Below are 18439 nucleotides of genomic sequence, written 5' to 3'. Positions count from 1 at the left end.
TTATTGTACGTATACATATTAGTTCGGATTACCTATGAAGGTATGATATAGTAGAGAAAAAAAATTTTTTTTTTTTTTTAGAATTAGTTCATAGCGTAATTCATTGGAATAATTGTCACAAGGATTGCGCTATAAATTAATCTCTTTTTTTCTCTTTTCTTTTTTTCTCCTTCTGCCTTAGATCACACTTTCATAATTATCGACTCGTTTTTATGTTCTCATTGTCAGAGAAATATATATATATATATAGACTCGTCATAATAAAAGAATACATACATACATACATACATACAAAGATACATATATATACATACATATAAGAATACTTATTTTGTTCGTATTTATTAAATAACATTTATATCATATTTCTTTTTTTTTCGTTTCTTTTGTATGTAAGAAGTATATCTTATATTATGTTAATAAAACAAGGATATAATTAACGTTTAATTGTCGCTTAGACTCAATGATAAAAATACGATTCTAATATTGGCAAATACTTAATAAAATAAATACACGCTTATATACGCAAAGGAATACTAACACGCACGTCCATTATAACATATTATATATATATATGTGTGTATGTGTGTGTGTGTCTTCGTCCACTTTCACAAAAATTTATATATATATATATAAATCATTTTGGGATTATATATCATTGACCCCATCATTAATTCAACTTTCCGAATTAGATCAATTGTACAAAAGTCCCAATAATGCTATATATTCCGCACACGATTATTAATTATGGTAAAAGACTCTATATGTGTATATAGATATATATATATATATATATATATATATATATATATATGTATGTATGTATGCATGTATGTATGTATGTATGTATGTATGTATGTATGTATACACATCTAAATATCCTCAGTGTTTATTATCACAACAAATATTTTCCCATCGTTATGAGAAATTTTCGTCTTTGATTTATTATGTATAAATATTACGTAACATATATATACATACATACATATATATATATACACAAACACACACACACATACATTCAATTATATTTGTCCACTTCCATTATTATATCATCTAATAGTCACTCGTTTAATCCAATCACTATCACCCTCCTCAATTCACATCTCCATTACCCCCACCCATCTTAACGATTATCATACTTATCATTTCTATTTTCAATCAACTTTATTATTATTAATTTTTTTGTTTGCTTTTATTACGTCACGTTAATTATATCTAATACCCAATGTATGTCAGAAAAAAGGCATTTTCCGAATTTGCCGAAGTATACTTTATGATAATTTTTACAACACTCGACATATATATTAAATAATAATAATAATAATAATAAAAAAATAATGATAATAATAATGATAATAATAATAATAATAATAATAATAATAATAATAATCATAATAATAATAATAAAAATAATAATAATAATAATAATAATAAAAATAAAAATAATAATAATGATAATAATAATAGTCCTCGATTCTCTCACTTTCATGTTCCCATAAAAATATAAAGAAGCAATTCTATCGACCTATATGGATATATCATATGATATAATATTTAAGTAAATTTAAAAACACTTACATCATATCTCTGTATGTATGTGTGCGTCTGCATGTATGTATGTATGCATGTATATATGTATGTATGTATGAATGTATGTATGTATGTATGTATGTATGTATGTATGTATATATATATATATATATCCTAAATGTATCAGAGTCCATTATTAGAACAATATACTTATGTGTCTGAATTTTAAAACAATTGATATATTTCAAAATTAATTATTATATATGTATATATTCGTTAGGAATAGTGGTCGCCTTGCGAATTAATTCCACTTTTTGTTGCATTTCTATGTTATTAATAATGATTAATGATAATAATAATGATAATAGTAATAATAATAATAATAACAATAACAATAATAATAATAATAATAATAATAATAATAATAATAATAATAATAATAATGATAATGATGATAATAATAATATGTATATATATATACTATAATAATAGTTCTTATTAATTACTCTCTTTTTCAATCCGTTATACTTTGTTTAAGTAAAACAAGGCTTTCCTTGTATATGTATACACGACTATATATATATATACTAGTAATAATTATATGTATATAATATACATTTGTATGTGTGTATATATATATATAGATAGATAGATATATTTTTGTGTGTATATATATATATATATATATAATATGTATGTAAGTATGTATGTATGTATGTATGTATATATGTATATACAGAACAATATTCTCTCGTAAAGCAGTGTTGTTTTTCTTTTTCTTCTTCTTTTTCTTTTTCTTGAGATTGGTGAGTCCATAATAGTAGTAGTAATAGTAGTAATAGTAGTAATAATAGTAGTAATAATAATAGTAGGTAGTAATAGTAGTAATAGTAGTAAAAGTAACAATAATTATAATCGTCGTCGTATTCTTAACTAAATGACTATTAATTATGATATCTTAATTAATTATGCTTCTTTTTCTTCTTTAATTTTTTTCTTTCTCCTTTCTTCTTATTATAAATTTAAGAATTTGTAGATATTCACTGGGCAACAGTTTTGAACTTCTTTCATCATTTTTCTTATGCTCTTTCTTCTTCCTTTTTTCTTCTTCTTCTTCTTCGTCCTCTTCTTTTTTGTTTTCCATTTATTAAAATCAATTTTCTTGTGTTTTCATGTATTTATTATTTAATCAGGACAGATCTTTCGCTTAAACTTTGTACGAAAAGATTTCTTTTTTCTAATTTTCTCTTTTCTACTTCTTTTTCTTGTCTTTTAAACGTATTCCTTGTATTACTTTATCAGCAAGTACCATCTCGCTTTTTCTTTTTCTTTTTTTTTTTATTGTTTTCAAATTGGCTTTGTTTTTATGTCTTTTGTCATTAATATTATTATTATTATTATTATGTTTATTATTATTATTATTATTATTATTGTTATTATTATTGTTATTATTATTATTGTTATTATTATTATTATTGTTATTGTTGTTGTTGATGTTGATCAGCTAAGGATGTATATAAGCTTTTGATATAATTTTTATTTCCTTTTTTGTTTATTCAAGTTTGTTTATTTGTTTGTTTGTTTCCCTTTTTCAAAGTAAAATTTGATGCTCGCGTTTATTATTATTATTATTATTATTCTTATTATCATTATTATTACTATTATTGTTATTATTATTATTATTTATTATTATTATTATTATTATTATTATTATTATTATTATTATTATTATTATTATTATTATTATTATTATTATTCGAAAAAGACAAAATTATAAAACAAACGCCTATTGAACGTTCTGTATTTTTTGCTATTACATTTTTTCTCCTCCTCCACTTCTTCTTCTTCTTCTTCTTCTTCTTTTTCATTTTGATTTGGATTTAAAGGAATGATTCGAGAAATTAGATTTCTGCGATAAAGCATTATAGCATTGTATAAAGAACATTAATTGTGTGTTCGTGATAACTTTCCTCTTGTGAAACCCGTAAAAAAGACAAATATTATTAATTATTCTAACGTCAAACAGTGTGTATCCTGCCTGTATATAAATATATATATATATATATATATATATATATATAATTTTTTGTTGTCAATGTTCACACGTTTCTATATTTGTACGTCGAATGTACACCGATATTATATATTTTGTCAATGTCGTCAATGTTTTAAATATATATGTCAATTAGATGAACCGTTGTTATTTATTTATTGCGTAGACAATTATTTTATTTATTTATTTATTTATTTTTTCTTCCGTCTATTGCGCTATCCATTTCATTTTTCGTTTTCCTTTTTAAATCCTATTACGTTTTGTTCGTCTACGCAAAGGAGAAAAAAAAGCAAAGAGGTAAAAGAGGGGAAAAGAAAAAAAAAGAAAAGAAAAAAAAAAGAAAAAGAAAAAGAAAAATTAATTTAATTTAACTCGGGACTCGGTTTTTCCTCTTGTTATCATTGCACAGAAAGAAAAATTAATTTAATTTAACTCGGACTCTTTTTTATTATTTTCTTCTTTTTTTTTTCTCTCTTGCTCGCCACTCTTGTCATTGCAACGTTTTATTAGTGTTTCTTTCATCATTTTGCGTGCAAAATTCCGTAGAGTTTAGCGTGCATAATGAATTTTTATGTAATATACGCGTTTATTTATTTCTCGTACAAGCAAATAGAAAAGAAACAATAATGATAATAATCTTTTTCTAGCAATTATAATTATACATATATATGTATAATATAAAACAACACATAATATAATATATTATACATATATATATATATGTATGTATATATATATATATATATATATATGTATACACACACACATATATATAAATGCTTTTGCTCGATTCGTCATGCGCGTGATTTTATTTTTTATTTTCCTTTTTTCTTTTTTTCTTTTTTTTTTTCTTCTTTTTTATTTTGTTGTTTTTTGTTTAATCAGTCCATTCAGGTACCTTTGACGTTGAGAAAAGAAAAATCAACAAATTCAATCTAAACGATGGAACGAAGATATCTCGTCGGACTTATCATTTTTCTTTTCCACCTATCATTGAGCTTAAGAGAAACAAAAAAATAAATACCCATTGTTATATTCGAACGACTTATAACAGGATGGCCGATTGCAAATGTTCCTAGATAATTATTCAAAAGTTCTTAGATGGATCTTTTCAAAATCAATTACTTCTTTCTTCATCGACAAATCTGGCTAATTTTTCTTCTCTTTTGTTTTCCTCCTTTTCTTCCTTAAATTGCAATAAATTTTATAATTTTATGATCTGAAAAGAATAACGAAAAAAAAGAAAATTAACTCAAAATGTCTCGGAAAATAGTAATTAAGTTTTGAAATCATTTAGGAACTTTCTGTCTCCCCTTCCTCCCTTCCATCTCTCTCACTTTCTCTCTCTCTCTCTCTCTCTCTCTCTCTCTCTCTCTCTCTCTCTCTCTCTCTCTCTCTCTCTATATATATATATATATATATATATATATATATATATATATATATATATATATATATATATATATATTAATGACCATTGTCTTAATCTCGATTACCCCCGACTCCACCCAGTCTCTCTCCCCTCTATCCCCTTATATATCATTTTTTCTTTCTATGTATTTTTGTTAAGAGAAAAAAGAAATAAATAAATAAATAAATAAAAAGAAAAAAAGAAACAAAAAGAAAAAAAAAAAAAGAAAAGGAAAAGAATGTATAAAAAAGATTGCCTAGTATATCACGATCAATATATATATATACATATATATATATACACACATATATATATATATATATATATATACTAGGAAATAATTATAATTTATTATAATTATAATTATAATTATAATTTAAATTTAATTCTTCTTTTCTCTTCTTTTATCATCTTTCTAAATCGATTTTCATTCGACGACAGTGCACTTGCTTTCTCGCCTATTTTATATGTATCATAAAATCCCCCATTATTCCTTCAAACGTATTTAATCATTTCCTCACGAGAACGGATTCTCCTCTCCTCTCCTCTTCCCTCTCTCTCTCTCTCTCTCTCTCTCTCTCTCTCGCTCTCTCTCTCTCTCTCTCATTGCTGTGTTTAAACTCTACATTAATAAAATGGTACAGAGACATACTGGACATTGGCACGACAGGTGGCATTTATAGATCTAATATAGAATAAAATTTACGTTATTGCGATAACATTTGGTATCGTTGCGTCGTTGCCCCTTTTTTTTACCGACCTGGTCCCCCCCTCACTTAAAAGCCCCCCACCCCCCACCCACCCCTATCCCCTGTATGTATCACTCTCATGTATCTTGCGTTTCAGAGATCAGAGAACACATTGAGAAGGGCAACGACGTCAATGCTTTTGTGTTTATTTCTTTTCTTTTTTTTTCGCTTTTTTTGTTTATTTTTTGTTTTTTTTTGTTTTTTTTTTATTTATTTATTTATTTATTTTTTTTTTTTTTTTTTTTTTTTTTTATAAGGTTTACTTTACTTTACTTTACGTTACTTTACTTTACTTTACTTTACTTTATTTTACTTTACTTTATTTTATTTATTTTATTTATTTATTTTTTTTTTCTTTTTTTTTCGCAATACCTTTTCTTTCCTTTTTCCTTTTTTTGCATTTTTTCTTTTTTGGTCTTCCTTCCTTTCCTCATTTTTGTGACTTTTTTTTTCCTTCTTTCTTTCGCTTCGCTTTTTTCTCTTCTTTCTTTTCCCTTCTACATTTTTTTGTTTTTTTTTTGTTTTTTTTTGTTTTTTTGTAAATTTTTTTTGTTTTTTTTTTTTTTTTTTTTTTTTTCTTTTTGATTAGATTCGTACAGTCTACATTTGATACTCGCTGCAGTCTTCGTAAAACTGTCCAGCAAAATTTGAACACTCTTTGATAAAGAATCAAAGACCTTTGTCCTGTTTTAATAAATCTTTGATGAAAATTACGGTTGTGTCGACGATCTCTTTTCGCTAATTTATGTTTTATTTCGATGAAAAACATAATAACAATTTTTATTATTATTCTTAGTCCACCTCCTCCTCCTCCACCTCCATCACCATCACCTCCTCCTCTTCGTTCTATTTTTCTTCTTCTTCTTCTTCTTCTTCTTCTTCTTCTTCTTTTGCCTAATTTTCCTCGTAAAATTTTCTTCATCTCATTTTGTCATAAATAATATACCATAACGACGATAATAATTTTCCTTCGTTATCTGATTATCGTCATCATCGTCATCATGATTAATCAATCATTATTATTATTATTATTATTATTATTATTATTATTATTATTATTATTATTATTATTATTATTATTATTATTATTATTATCATCATCATCATCATCATCATCATCATTATCATTATCATCATCGTCATTATCATCATTATTACGAGATCGTCGATAAAGGCCGCGATTTTTACCAAAGCCCCAGATATACATCATCGCGCTTAATACACACACACACCCATGATAAAAAGAGACGATTGAATATGTGTTAATAGTGGATCACAATTAGTCTCTCCACGTAATTATCATCGTAAGTCTCTTTAGAATGATCAGACTGTAAGTTAGTTTTATTAAGTTTTGTCATGTAAAATTAGATATCTAACGCATAAGATCATTTGGCTGTACTTCCGTTATACTTTTTGTGACACCTGGTACATTTTATTTATATATATATATATATACATATATATATATATATATATATATATATATATATTTAATCCGAGGCAGATACGAGAATGTGATTTTTTTTTTTGTTTTTTTTTTGTTTTTTTTTTTTTTTGTTTTTTTTCGTTAAGTAACTCATAAGAATATTTCATTGCATCATCACCCTAGCGCACAATTTTTTTTTTTTTTATGTAATTGACGTGTTTCGTGAAGACCCCGTCCGTTAATATTATTCTTTCTTTTTATTTAATTTATTTTATTTTATTTTATTTTATTTTATTTTATTTTACTTTATTTTATTTAATCTTTTGTTTCTCTTTCTCATACTTAACTCTCCAAAGACGCAATGAGAACGTTAAACGATTCGCGCGCTACCATCTCCATTTACGATCAAATTTGAGAGAATTATGGACTCTCGATAGATATATTTCGAGCAGTCTCCGGTGACAATTTTATGATGTGTATATAAAAGCAGATTATTTCGTTAATTCTTGCAATTATAATATTTAGAGGAACTCGGTGGGGGGAGGGGGGGAAGGGAGGAGGGCTGCGGTTGGTGAGTGGATGGTTGGGGGTTGTGGTCGGGGCAAGGTTATAGAACTTTAAATCACGAACGAATTTTTATCTCTTAACGTGAGAGACGGAATATTTATAAAGATTTGCGTCGCTTTTTCGTTTTTTTGTTTGTTTGTTTGTTTGTTTGTTTGTTTGTTTGTTGTTTGTTTTCTTTTCTTTTTTTTTTTTCAGCTGTAATTTTTTTTTCCTACGTTTGTTTTTGTTTTTGTTTTCAATTGCGTCGCATAAACTTCACTACGTAATGCGCTTGAGTGGATAGCCTCGTTCTCTACATCGACTCACCTCCCAGAAGATCTCCGGGTAAGTACGAGTTGAGAGAACTAGGAGTTGCTCTTTGCTGGTCACTGCTGTCTATACCTGTGTTACTCCATAGAGAATTGGTTGTCGGTGGGGCACCCCACAATTGACTGGAACTTCCGCCCCATGTATCCGGTGGTGGGCCAGCTTTATTAGTCGGTCGTAAACCCCAGCTAGCTCCACCAGAACCCCCAGCTTGTTGTTGACCACCGTGACTTAGTTGTTGCAATAGAGTATGCACTTCGCTGTCAGCGGGTGATTCAGCGAATATCGTTGTATTTCCCAATACACAATTGTTCAAAGCTCCTTGTGCCTAAAATCAAAAATTTTAATTTCTTTTTGTTTCTTATCCTTTTTATTTTTATTTCTTTCCATTCTTATTTTTCATTTTATTTTCATTCTATTGTAGAAAAATGTTTGCACTACATTTCGGCTCATATAGATCCAAAAAAAAAAAAAAAAAAAATAAAAAAATAAAAAAATATGTATATATACGTATGTACGTATGTACGTATATACATATATTATACATAAATGTTTTATTAGTTCTGTTGAGTATATCGAAAAGAGATTATTTGTGACCGAGACTATATATATATATATATATATATATATATTTTTTTTTTTAATTAACTTTTTTATTTATCTAATTTTAATTTAATGACTGACTCTTGAATGTTCTGCTGTCTCATTGATGATGGATTTTTAAATAAAAAAAAAAAAAAGAAAAAAAAAAAAAATATCTTTGCAATTTTACCTTTATCGCTTCGTCCCTAGAGGAATATTTGGTAAGAGCAATTCCATGATTCAAATATAATCGGAAATCTTGAACCGGTCCGTGCTGCATACACAAGGTCTTCAATGTCGAGCCATCGATTTGAGGCGTTAAATTTCTCAGTAAAAGCCATGTGGACACCCAGCTAGAATTGCTAACTGGATTGGATTGGAGGCCACCCCAGGAACTGGAGGATTTGGTGACACTTCCTAAACCAGCCCAACCGTTACTGGTACTACCGGCGCCTTTACTTCCTAGGCCAGGAGGAGGACCTCGAGCTTTACTCATTGGTGCACCCCAAAGTTCAGAAGTAACGGCAGTTGGCGGTGGTGCTGACTCCCATGTATTTTTCGAGCTGCATAATGCAATTGAAATATTTATCAACGATAAATCTCACTTTAATCCCCTATAACATCATAATTTTCAAGTTATACATCTTTTTTATTTTTTTTTTTTTTTATACACATCTGTACATTTTATTAATCGTTACTTCCTTATGTTTTTCATATATTTTTTTTTTTTTCTTAATATAAATTATTTAATAACAATTTTTGATATATATATATATAATTACTACATAAGGAATATAATATATTATAATAATAAAATTGAAGTTCATTCTTGGGGATATGGATTACATAAAATAAAATAATATCATGTATAATATAATTATTATACTAAATGGCAAATAATATTATTATATACAACAATTTTTTTTTTTGCACACTAACAATTGTAATGGAGTAATTGATGGAAGAAAAAGAAAAAAAGAAAAATAAAAAAACAACTGATAAATCATACCTAGTAAATGCAGTAGGCGTCGTAGCAGGTGGATTGAATGTCCACGTAGAATTACTTAAACTGGGAATCGATGTATCCGGATTAGCATTTTGAGGTGGCGGTGACGTTTTGCTACTCGATGAGAAAATAGCATCAGGATCCTTTATAGTAGCCAGCGAAAGAGGAGAACGTACTACTGAACCAGGAGTGATACTGGGATCATCTTCGATACTTTTCATCTGGGTACCCTAAAATGACATCAAATATAGGTGGACCCGGATAAATCTTAAATACTAATGTTTCACGTTAACTAACAATATATACATATATATATTTATCATATATAGCAAATTATGATAACATAAAAGCATATAATAGTAAGACGTTGACGGTATTGGGAATGGATTACCCTCCATGGTTTGCCCGGTTCAAATTCCGGTACTAGATCAGTGAATGCAGCGCCACCAGGTTGCCAATCTTTTCCATCCGTGGAATCTGTATTTCCTGGATCTGGCCAACCGCTATCACCAAGTCTAGATGACCATGTTCCATCGCCTTGACTAAGCAAAGGATTCATATTAGGGCTACTGTGTGACTGCGTTAAACCACCTGGGGCAGTTGGTGGTTTGCTGGTAGTACCAGGAGCACGAGAAAATTCATTTGTTGTTAGATCACCATCCTTATCGAGTGACGGTAACTTCCATTGATTTAATCTTGATTGTTGTTGACTCTAAAAGTAAATTATTTCCAATAATCCAATTGTATAATATCCCATTATATGATTTATTTTATATAATATTATTATAATATTACTAACAACAGGTGGCTCTTTGTTCATTGTCAAATCGCCGAAGCTGTTCTGTAATGCTGACATGGGATCGTGTACCGAACTTTTGTAGTACTCCAATGCCTGAGACGGTGGGGCTGCGTGTTGTTGATGCTGTTGTTGTTTCATATACGTTGCCTGTTGAACCGCAATTTGATTCTGCAGATTTGCGATTTGTTGCTTTGTTTTAGTTATTTGTACGCTAATTTGCAAAACCGACGGACTATTGCCCTTCAATGAACTCTGGACAGAATGTTGTTGATGTAACTGTTGTAAGATCTTGATCTGTTGTAAAAGTTGATTCAGTAAGATCAATGTCTGCGGTGATAATGCTTGATTCAATATTTGATGATTCAGATATCCTTCCTGAGCAGCCAATTGAATTTGTTGTACCAACATACGGAGTTGTTGATTAGATGGTTGATTTTGCGGTGCACGTGATGCCTGAAAAAACAAAATTTAACGCCTTCATTGTTAAAAACTATTTTTTTTATAAATAAAAATCTAATCGCAATTTTAATATTCACTTAAGAGAGAGTATGTAACTATATAAATTAATTACAATATTAACTATGATCACAATCATAAATTATTGTTAATTGTCCCTTACGATTTATAAAGTACAACCAAATTACGTGCAATTAAAAAAAAAAAAAAATAAATAAATAAATAAATAATAATAACAATAGAGAAACTTAATACCTTAACAAAATATAATAATACAGTTAAACACTCTCTAATATATTAAAAGACGGCACAAACGTGAAATAATTATGAAAAACGAAACGAAATAAAAATGATATACGTAATGATAAGCGATTATAAAATGCAATTTTGATAAACACATAAACTTAACAATTTGATAAATGTAATAAACTTTCTATCTCTCTAGATATTGTTAAAATATTTAATCTAAAAAACGAAGAAAGAATGTTTACTTGATCATATAAAAATTATAATTTATTCTTCAGTTTTTTAACTCAAAAATTCTCCAAAATTCTCTGTCTCTCTTTCTCTCTCTTTCTAAATTTTTTATACTTTTTAAATAGCGAATAAAAATAGAATAAGGAAAATAAATCCTATAATAATTAAATATTTCAGACGTCAGGTTGTTCACCTGGTTGAAAGGTGGCTGTGGTGCATTGGTACTTGGCTGCTGTTGCTGCAACGGAACAACTGCTTGCTGCTGTTGCTGTTGTTGAAGTTTCAGGAGACTAGCACTGGACACTGAACCACCTACCCCTCCGGTAGATGCAGCACTGGGCACTCCTGCCCCCTGTATTACAATACAAATACCGTGTACCCTGCTCCCTTCTCCTAACTCTACTTCTAATCGTCCATCATGTGTGATGGTGTATATATACTGCTATATATATATATACATATATTTTTATTTACTTATTCTACGTTGTTTAAAATGAACGAAACAAAACAAAATATTTTTCGTAAATGTTATTTTATAGTTCCATAGAATTAGATTTAAATGATATTGTAACACACACGTAACACAACGAACATCCGCATGAATTAAATTTTTGTAATAAAAAAAAAAAAAAAAAAAAAAAGCCAAGGAAAAAGGAAAAGAAAAAAAAAAAGAAAAGGAAAGATATTATCAGACGCTGTTAATTGAAATATATAAAACACTTAACAAGCACGCAATAAATGCACTCAATGGCAATGTCAAATAAAAATTTTTCATTAACATTCGTTATCATTATTCTCATCTTTTTTTTGTCTTTTTTCACTATAAAACGAAATGATTAGGGGTGGGGGGGCGGGATTAATTTTGATTGTTAAAGAATAGCAATGGACATTAGGACAGAACACGTGGTCGGTGTAAAATGATCTGACAAACTCACCGGTGGGAAAGACATCTGTTGTGTCACGTGATTGAATCTCGGATATGCTGGCGCAGTAGTTGGTTGATTAGTTGGATCATAGCCAGAATGTGTATCATGACGGCGTGGCCATTGATCAAGAGGTCGAATCTGGCTTAAAAGTTCTTGCGCTTCGTCTCTATTCATTTCACGATTTCTTAGAGCTAATTCCACGTCTTCTTTCTTTAAAAACAAATTAAATATCAATAACGTCATTTAAATACGATATATAAATAAATAGAAAAATAACAATATATATTTATAAATAATAATAAATATATTTATATACCTTATATCCTAAGTCACAAAGATAACGAAATTCACGACTATTCCAAATGAAGTCTTTCGTTAACGAAGGTTTAGCAGGATGACCCCAACTTGGTGTAGGATCAATGTCAGAGTCTACCCAACTACCAGCAGGTCCCATTGATTTTTGTTTATGAGTAGCAGGACCTCCCCAAGTTGCTGGATTCAATGGAGGCTCGTTCCATGTTGCTGGTGTTTTAGGATCATCCCAAGAGGTAGTATCGTGAGGCCCATCTGCCCATGTCCCATTGCGACCTCCAGGAGCTCCAGGGTGAGCCCACATACCTGGACCTCCTACGTCTGGTTTCATACCTGGTTGCCCAGGCATTCTATTCTGAGGCATGCCCGGTGGACATTGCATCCCTGTGTTTTTTATTTTTTATTTTATTTATTTTTCCTTTTTATTTTTCTTTTTATATAATTCATAACGTTGAAATTATATATATTATATATATACAATTGAAATGAAAAATAAATTTTTTCTTTATTTCAAATTACTTACCACCACGTGCTATGTTCGGGGTTGGTAAATCCTTCCAATGAGATACTTTACTGGCAGGCATTGTCCTTTGATTTGCTGCCGGATTTCCCCATAAACTTGTACCGTCGTCATAATTAGGCACATTACGCCTTTGCGTAGGTGGTGACGGTTCCTCCCATCCCGAAGGTTTGCCAGGCATCATATCCTTTGGTGGTGGAGCTGCCCATTGATTCATGTTCGAAGGATTGAGCATTTTCGTTGGTGGACCGGATGGATGCTGATGACCCATCTGATGATGTGGAGGACCAGGTGGTTGTCCCCACATAGCATCGGTATTAGCTCCGTTCAAACGTCCAGAAATTCCACGTGGATCACCGCGCATATCACCCATTCGTGGATCACGTGCCATAGGATCCATTACGCGCATATGATCTCTTGGATCAAGAGTCATGCGATGATCTCGAGGATCTCGCATCTCTCTTGGATCCACTGATCGTAAATCACGTGGATCTCTATTATGATCGAGTCTTGGATCAGCCCAATTTGTTCCTGTTTATAAAAAGTCATCAATGTAATAGTATATTGAAAACAACATTTTCAAGATCTCTTTGTAGATATAATTTTAAACATTTGTTTATTAAATTTATTATCTGCAAAGGTAATCTCAAATATATATATATTTTTTTTTTTTTTTTTTTTTTTACAGAGAAATCATACGTGCCTTCAAGAAATTTACATAATAATTATTGAAATTATTTTTAATTGCTGCACTTTTGACAAATATTCTTTAACATTTTTTTTTGTCTTTTTTTTTTTTTTTTTTTTTTTTTTTTTTTTTTTTTTTTTTTTTTTTGATAAAACAGAAATGAAAATATTTACTATTTAATATATACTTTGTAATTGTAAGTTATTACTTTTCAAAGTAATAACTTTACTAATGAGTTACTATAAAACTGTCAATAATACACAAATTACATGCTACATTGAATCAAGACTCCTGAATGCCCATAAAGTCTAACAGTAAAATAATATTAATGCAAACAAATTTTAATATTATAAATTCACGATCAGTCGTATGTTTTTTTTTTCTTATTTCTTTTTCTTTTTTTTTTTCAGTTGAGATATCTAATCTGAAAATCTAAATGTATCACACAGACATTTCTACAGTGTTAAGTATGATGTAAGTATCAATTATACACAACTTTATATATCTAATAAAATCCAAGTATATGTGAATATATTCATATATAATTTAACGATATTATCATATTTCTTTCGCATAATTTAAAAATGATTTAAGAGACTACTAACATGGGCATTTGGAGTTTAATAGTGCTTAATAAATAATATATATTCAGCCTAAAAAAAAAAAAGCATCATTTACAAGGAAAAAAGCACAGCGTTTGAGCATGGGAAAAAAAAAAAGAAACAGCACATATGTATATAAAATAAGAAAGACTTAAGACATATTTAGCATAAGAGAAATAGCAAAACAAATTAGTTATTCCCCATAACTTATAAAGCTTTGTGAATGCCGGAGAGTCTCCATACTTAGTTGAACAAAACAAGATGTGTATATATATATATATATATACATATATATATATATATGTATATATATGTATATATATATAATAGCAAAATTATTTCAGAACTAATACAAGCTACAACTTGATACATTTAAAGTAGTAAAATATATGAGAGCTGTTAGGCACGACCGCCAGGCGGGATTCATTTTAAATTATTATTCTCAACTGCACAAGTATATTGTAAATTTTTCAAAATGATATTTTACATAAGCGTATAAATATTTAATGTTTAAAAGAAATTTTACTTAGTTTAGAGAATCCAATGATATGATATCTATGATATAGAAATTTGTTTTTTTTTTTTTTAATTTTACTTGTACAGTCGCATTGTATAAATCATGATATAGAAGGTATAAGGAAAATTATATAATGAACAAACTTTTGTATATAATCACAATAAAGACATTATAACAATGTGCCAAAACACGACAGCTTTCAATAAAATTTGAAAATATCTTTTTCCTAAAGTTTTGGCATCTCCAGCCTTCACTAGCCTACCTCCCCACATACCGGCTTGATTACCGGCAGTCCATTGTGCTGCATTCGGTTGAGAAGGTGCTGGAGCACCAGTCCACATGTTAGATGAGTCTGCCGTCTCATCGTCCTCACCCCAAGTACCACCAATATTAGTTGCCGGAGTATGACCCCATGGGGTTTTTGCTTGTTGATGCGGCGGAGGTTGACCTCCATTTCGTAAATTTGCCTCCCATAAATCAGTACCATTATTTACGGGTGGTTTCCACATAGGAACGCCATCTTTGGTTAGATTGGGCTCAGGAGAAGTTGGTACGTCCCAACTCGTATCTTGATTTACGTGTTGCTAAAGACAGAAAATAACGTCTTTAACTTATTGAAATAATATATATCAATTTTTTTGTTATATCAATCTTATAAAAAATATTTTTCGTTTACTCACACAACCCCATCCGTCTTGACTAAAAAGAGCTTCCCTCATTGTATTTAATTGTTCGAGCTGTTGTTTCGTCGATGGATTATTACTAGCCGGTGTGTTACCACTACTTACAGATCCTTGTGCATTATTATTAGATTGATTATTACTTCCATTAGAATTGGCTGACTGTTGCTGTTGTACGCTATTGTTATTATTTTGTGGATTTTGTCCTGGACCACCTGGATTATTAGATTTTCCCTGAGACCATTGACTACTATTCTGATTCCCTTGAGTAGAATTTGACTGAGAGGTAGGTGGACCAGATTGCTGATTCGATTGTTGATTTGGATTATTAACTTTGTTCACGTTTCCTGCGCATAAAAATAATAATAATAATAATATTTTAAAAATTCGGGTAAATATGAACAATAACTCTTGAGACTCTAAAATAAATTAAAAAGCTTGACATATGATTGACAATGATCTACCTGATGTATTTTGAGTACCAGGTGGACCTTGATTCTGATTTTGATTTGGATTACCGGACACTGATCTATTTACAGAATTTCCACCCCAATTGTTCGGCGTGCCAGCATTACCAGGTGCGTTTCCTGGCGTACCAACCCATCCTGATTGATTGGTATTATTGTTATTGGGTGTTGTTGCTTGAGTAGAACCCCAATTGTTAGCTCCTCCGCTATTTAGCGAACTTTCACCACCTCCTGCTAACTGTAATATCGTTGAGATACCCCATCGTTGTTTGTAGCTTAATATTGGTTCGTAGACCTTGTTCAATAGCCGTGTCGATTCATTGAAAAGAATATTCAACATAAACTTGAGTCTTCGCTGTTGAACTTCACATTTGGTTCGATCGGTCTCATAAGCTTTTCGACAAGCAGGTATTAATGCACGTACGTGTGCAATTAAAGTAGACCATTGTAATGCAGTTGGTTTTGTATAAACTGCCATGTTATCGTAAGAGCAGAGCGCAAAATCATCATGATAATTATCGTTATCATAGTCACAAGTTTGACGATTACTACATGCCCCTGTGCGATCGTAATTGCAATTCAACGGAATATCATCTGTAGCTAAAGATTTGAGCGTCTCGATGTAAGTTTGTGTAGGATTTAATGTTTCATTAAGACGCAAGTCATTCGTTATTATATCATCTGTGCGACTTGCCAACATACGCTGGATACATATTTGGTCATTCTGAAATGTATTCAAAAATTCTGATCGCATCCCATCGTCATATATGCGATTATCCGCTCGACATACAGGTACACCGATTGTTTGGGATGTGATGGTGGCTGATTGGCTTGTAAGCGTCATCGTAGGCTCGCAGGTAGTCATTATAGGAATGTTGGCAGCCAACCTAACTTGCTTTCTCTTGTCAGATTCGTTAAATCGAGCGGTGTGAGACATTTCAAACTTAATCCTAGATTTATCTTTTAGCGTAGACTTAGATACAGACTTAATGGTAGAGTTAGATTGAAGATCAGAACCCACTGATCTACTATATTCGCTAATCTTATAACTAGTATTTAGAGGCTTGTTAGACTTATTGTTATCCTGAAATGAAAGAGCACCAACAGTAAATATTGTTGCTTCGGTACGACTAATACCATCATTTTGAGACCCTAAGATCCTAACATTAGTAATCATCATACAACTAGTCTTGTAGCACACAGCGACGTCAACAATGTCTTCAATAACATCTGGATTATCGTTACTACTATTAATTTCTTCTTCAATACTACCAATGCTAATGTTCTTGTTATAATATTCATCATTATTATTATTATTACCAACGTTGTAATCATTACCCTTACGCTTTTTTAATAGTGGAACACATATGCGTTGCATCAGCTCGGTAACAGTGACATTAGATAATGGAGAAGTAAAAGATTGTACACGGAGTTGCTTGAGATTTTCCAGGAAAGATCGCGAGATGTGGTCAGTTACTTCGTTTCTGAAAACGATAAGCGTAATGGAAGAACTGGCGGTGAATATCGCAAAATTCTGATCGCTTATGGGAACCAATTTGAAATCAATGCCACTGAAATGCGATTTTAAGAGGTTCCATATTTTTTCGAGAGCTAACGTATATCGAACGTTACAATTTTCGTTCGACGTTTCATCGCTCGTTAACAGTCTAGATGTCTGATGAGAATTGATAACCAGGGCACACTTATGACCTAGTAGTTTCGATCTCGTTAAGACATCCATTATAATACCGAATTTCAGAGTAATAGCATCTATCTCGACAGGACCACCGCCAAGCAGGAAACAATGGTCACCGTTGCTGATTGAGCTGAGCAATATCACAGACTTGGAGTTATTATTACTTATGAAACTAAAATGAGCCTTAAACTTATTGTTGTCGCCTAGCTCAAGGCGGGACCCTAGTAAGGAGTAATTGTCGACAGAGTTAGGGAGGCGTAGCGACCGTTGGGGGCAATCAGACTTGGGTATCCTAACTAGGCTAGGTACCCCAACGGTGCAATACGCTTCACCCCGTGTAACTTGTAGATGTACACTTACGCTTAGTACCCTAACGCTTAGATCGCTAAAGCTATTCTTATTATCACTTAATGTCTTAAAAGTAGACTTAGAGTTATTGGCGGAGCTGCCCAGCTGACCAAGCAAGCCCGGTGTGTTTTGCTTTCTGTACTTGTGATGATTATGTTCTGCATTGTTGTGGTTATTTACTTTATTATTATCGTAAGTTAGAAGGTGATTTGTTGGGTTTTTTGTGGTTACTGGCGCCACTGACTGGCAGGCCTTACCTATACCAGCTGAGCTGAACTCACCTGTAATTATAAAAACTAAACTATAGCTAAAATATTC

At 30.5% G+C, this 18439-nt stretch overlaps 1 protein-coding gene across 10 annotated transcripts in view; it reads right to left on the bottom strand.

The window, feature by feature from the left end:
* Positions 1 to 18439, bottom strand: part of gw (trinucleotide repeat containing adaptor protein gawky) — a 63415-nt gene that overhangs the window by 28714 nt on the left and 16262 nt on the right. For 3 of the 10 annotated variants that reach the window (XM_085663331.1, XM_035871737.2, XM_085663327.1), the window contains exons 5-16: positions 16075 to 18402; positions 15611 to 15957; positions 15193 to 15514; positions 13127 to 13654; positions 12608 to 12987; positions 12301 to 12501; positions 11559 to 11717; positions 10433 to 10885; positions 10025 to 10345; positions 9637 to 9863; positions 8818 to 9190; positions 8046 to 8373 (exon numbers count right to left, since the gene is read on the bottom strand). In XM_085663331.1, coding sequence (XP_085519457.1) covers positions 8046 to 8373; positions 8818 to 9190; positions 9637 to 9863; positions 10025 to 10345; positions 10433 to 10885; positions 11559 to 11717; positions 12301 to 12501; positions 12608 to 12987; positions 13127 to 13654; positions 15193 to 15514; positions 15611 to 15957; positions 16075 to 18402 — 5967 coding nt within the window. Of the gene's footprint in view, positions 1 to 7855; positions 8374 to 8817; positions 9191 to 9636; positions 9864 to 10024; positions 10346 to 10432; positions 10886 to 11558; positions 11718 to 12300; positions 12502 to 12607; positions 12988 to 13126; positions 13655 to 15192; positions 15515 to 15610; positions 15958 to 16074; positions 18403 to 18439 lie in introns of those variants that run through there. The other 7 variants (XM_085663333.1, XM_035871741.2, XM_085663329.1 and 4 more) reach the window with 6 other exon arrangements.

This window comes from Vespa mandarinia, chromosome 21, assembly GCF_050613455.1.
Source record: "Vespa mandarinia isolate Hongniang chromosome 21, ASM5061345v1, whole genome shotgun sequence".
In the NCBI taxonomy this organism is placed as follows: domain Eukaryota; kingdom Metazoa; phylum Arthropoda; class Insecta; order Hymenoptera; family Vespidae; genus Vespa; species Vespa mandarinia.
The sequence above is the reverse complement of the archived record's forward strand: the minus strand, read 5'-3'. Positions and strand labels throughout refer to the sequence as shown.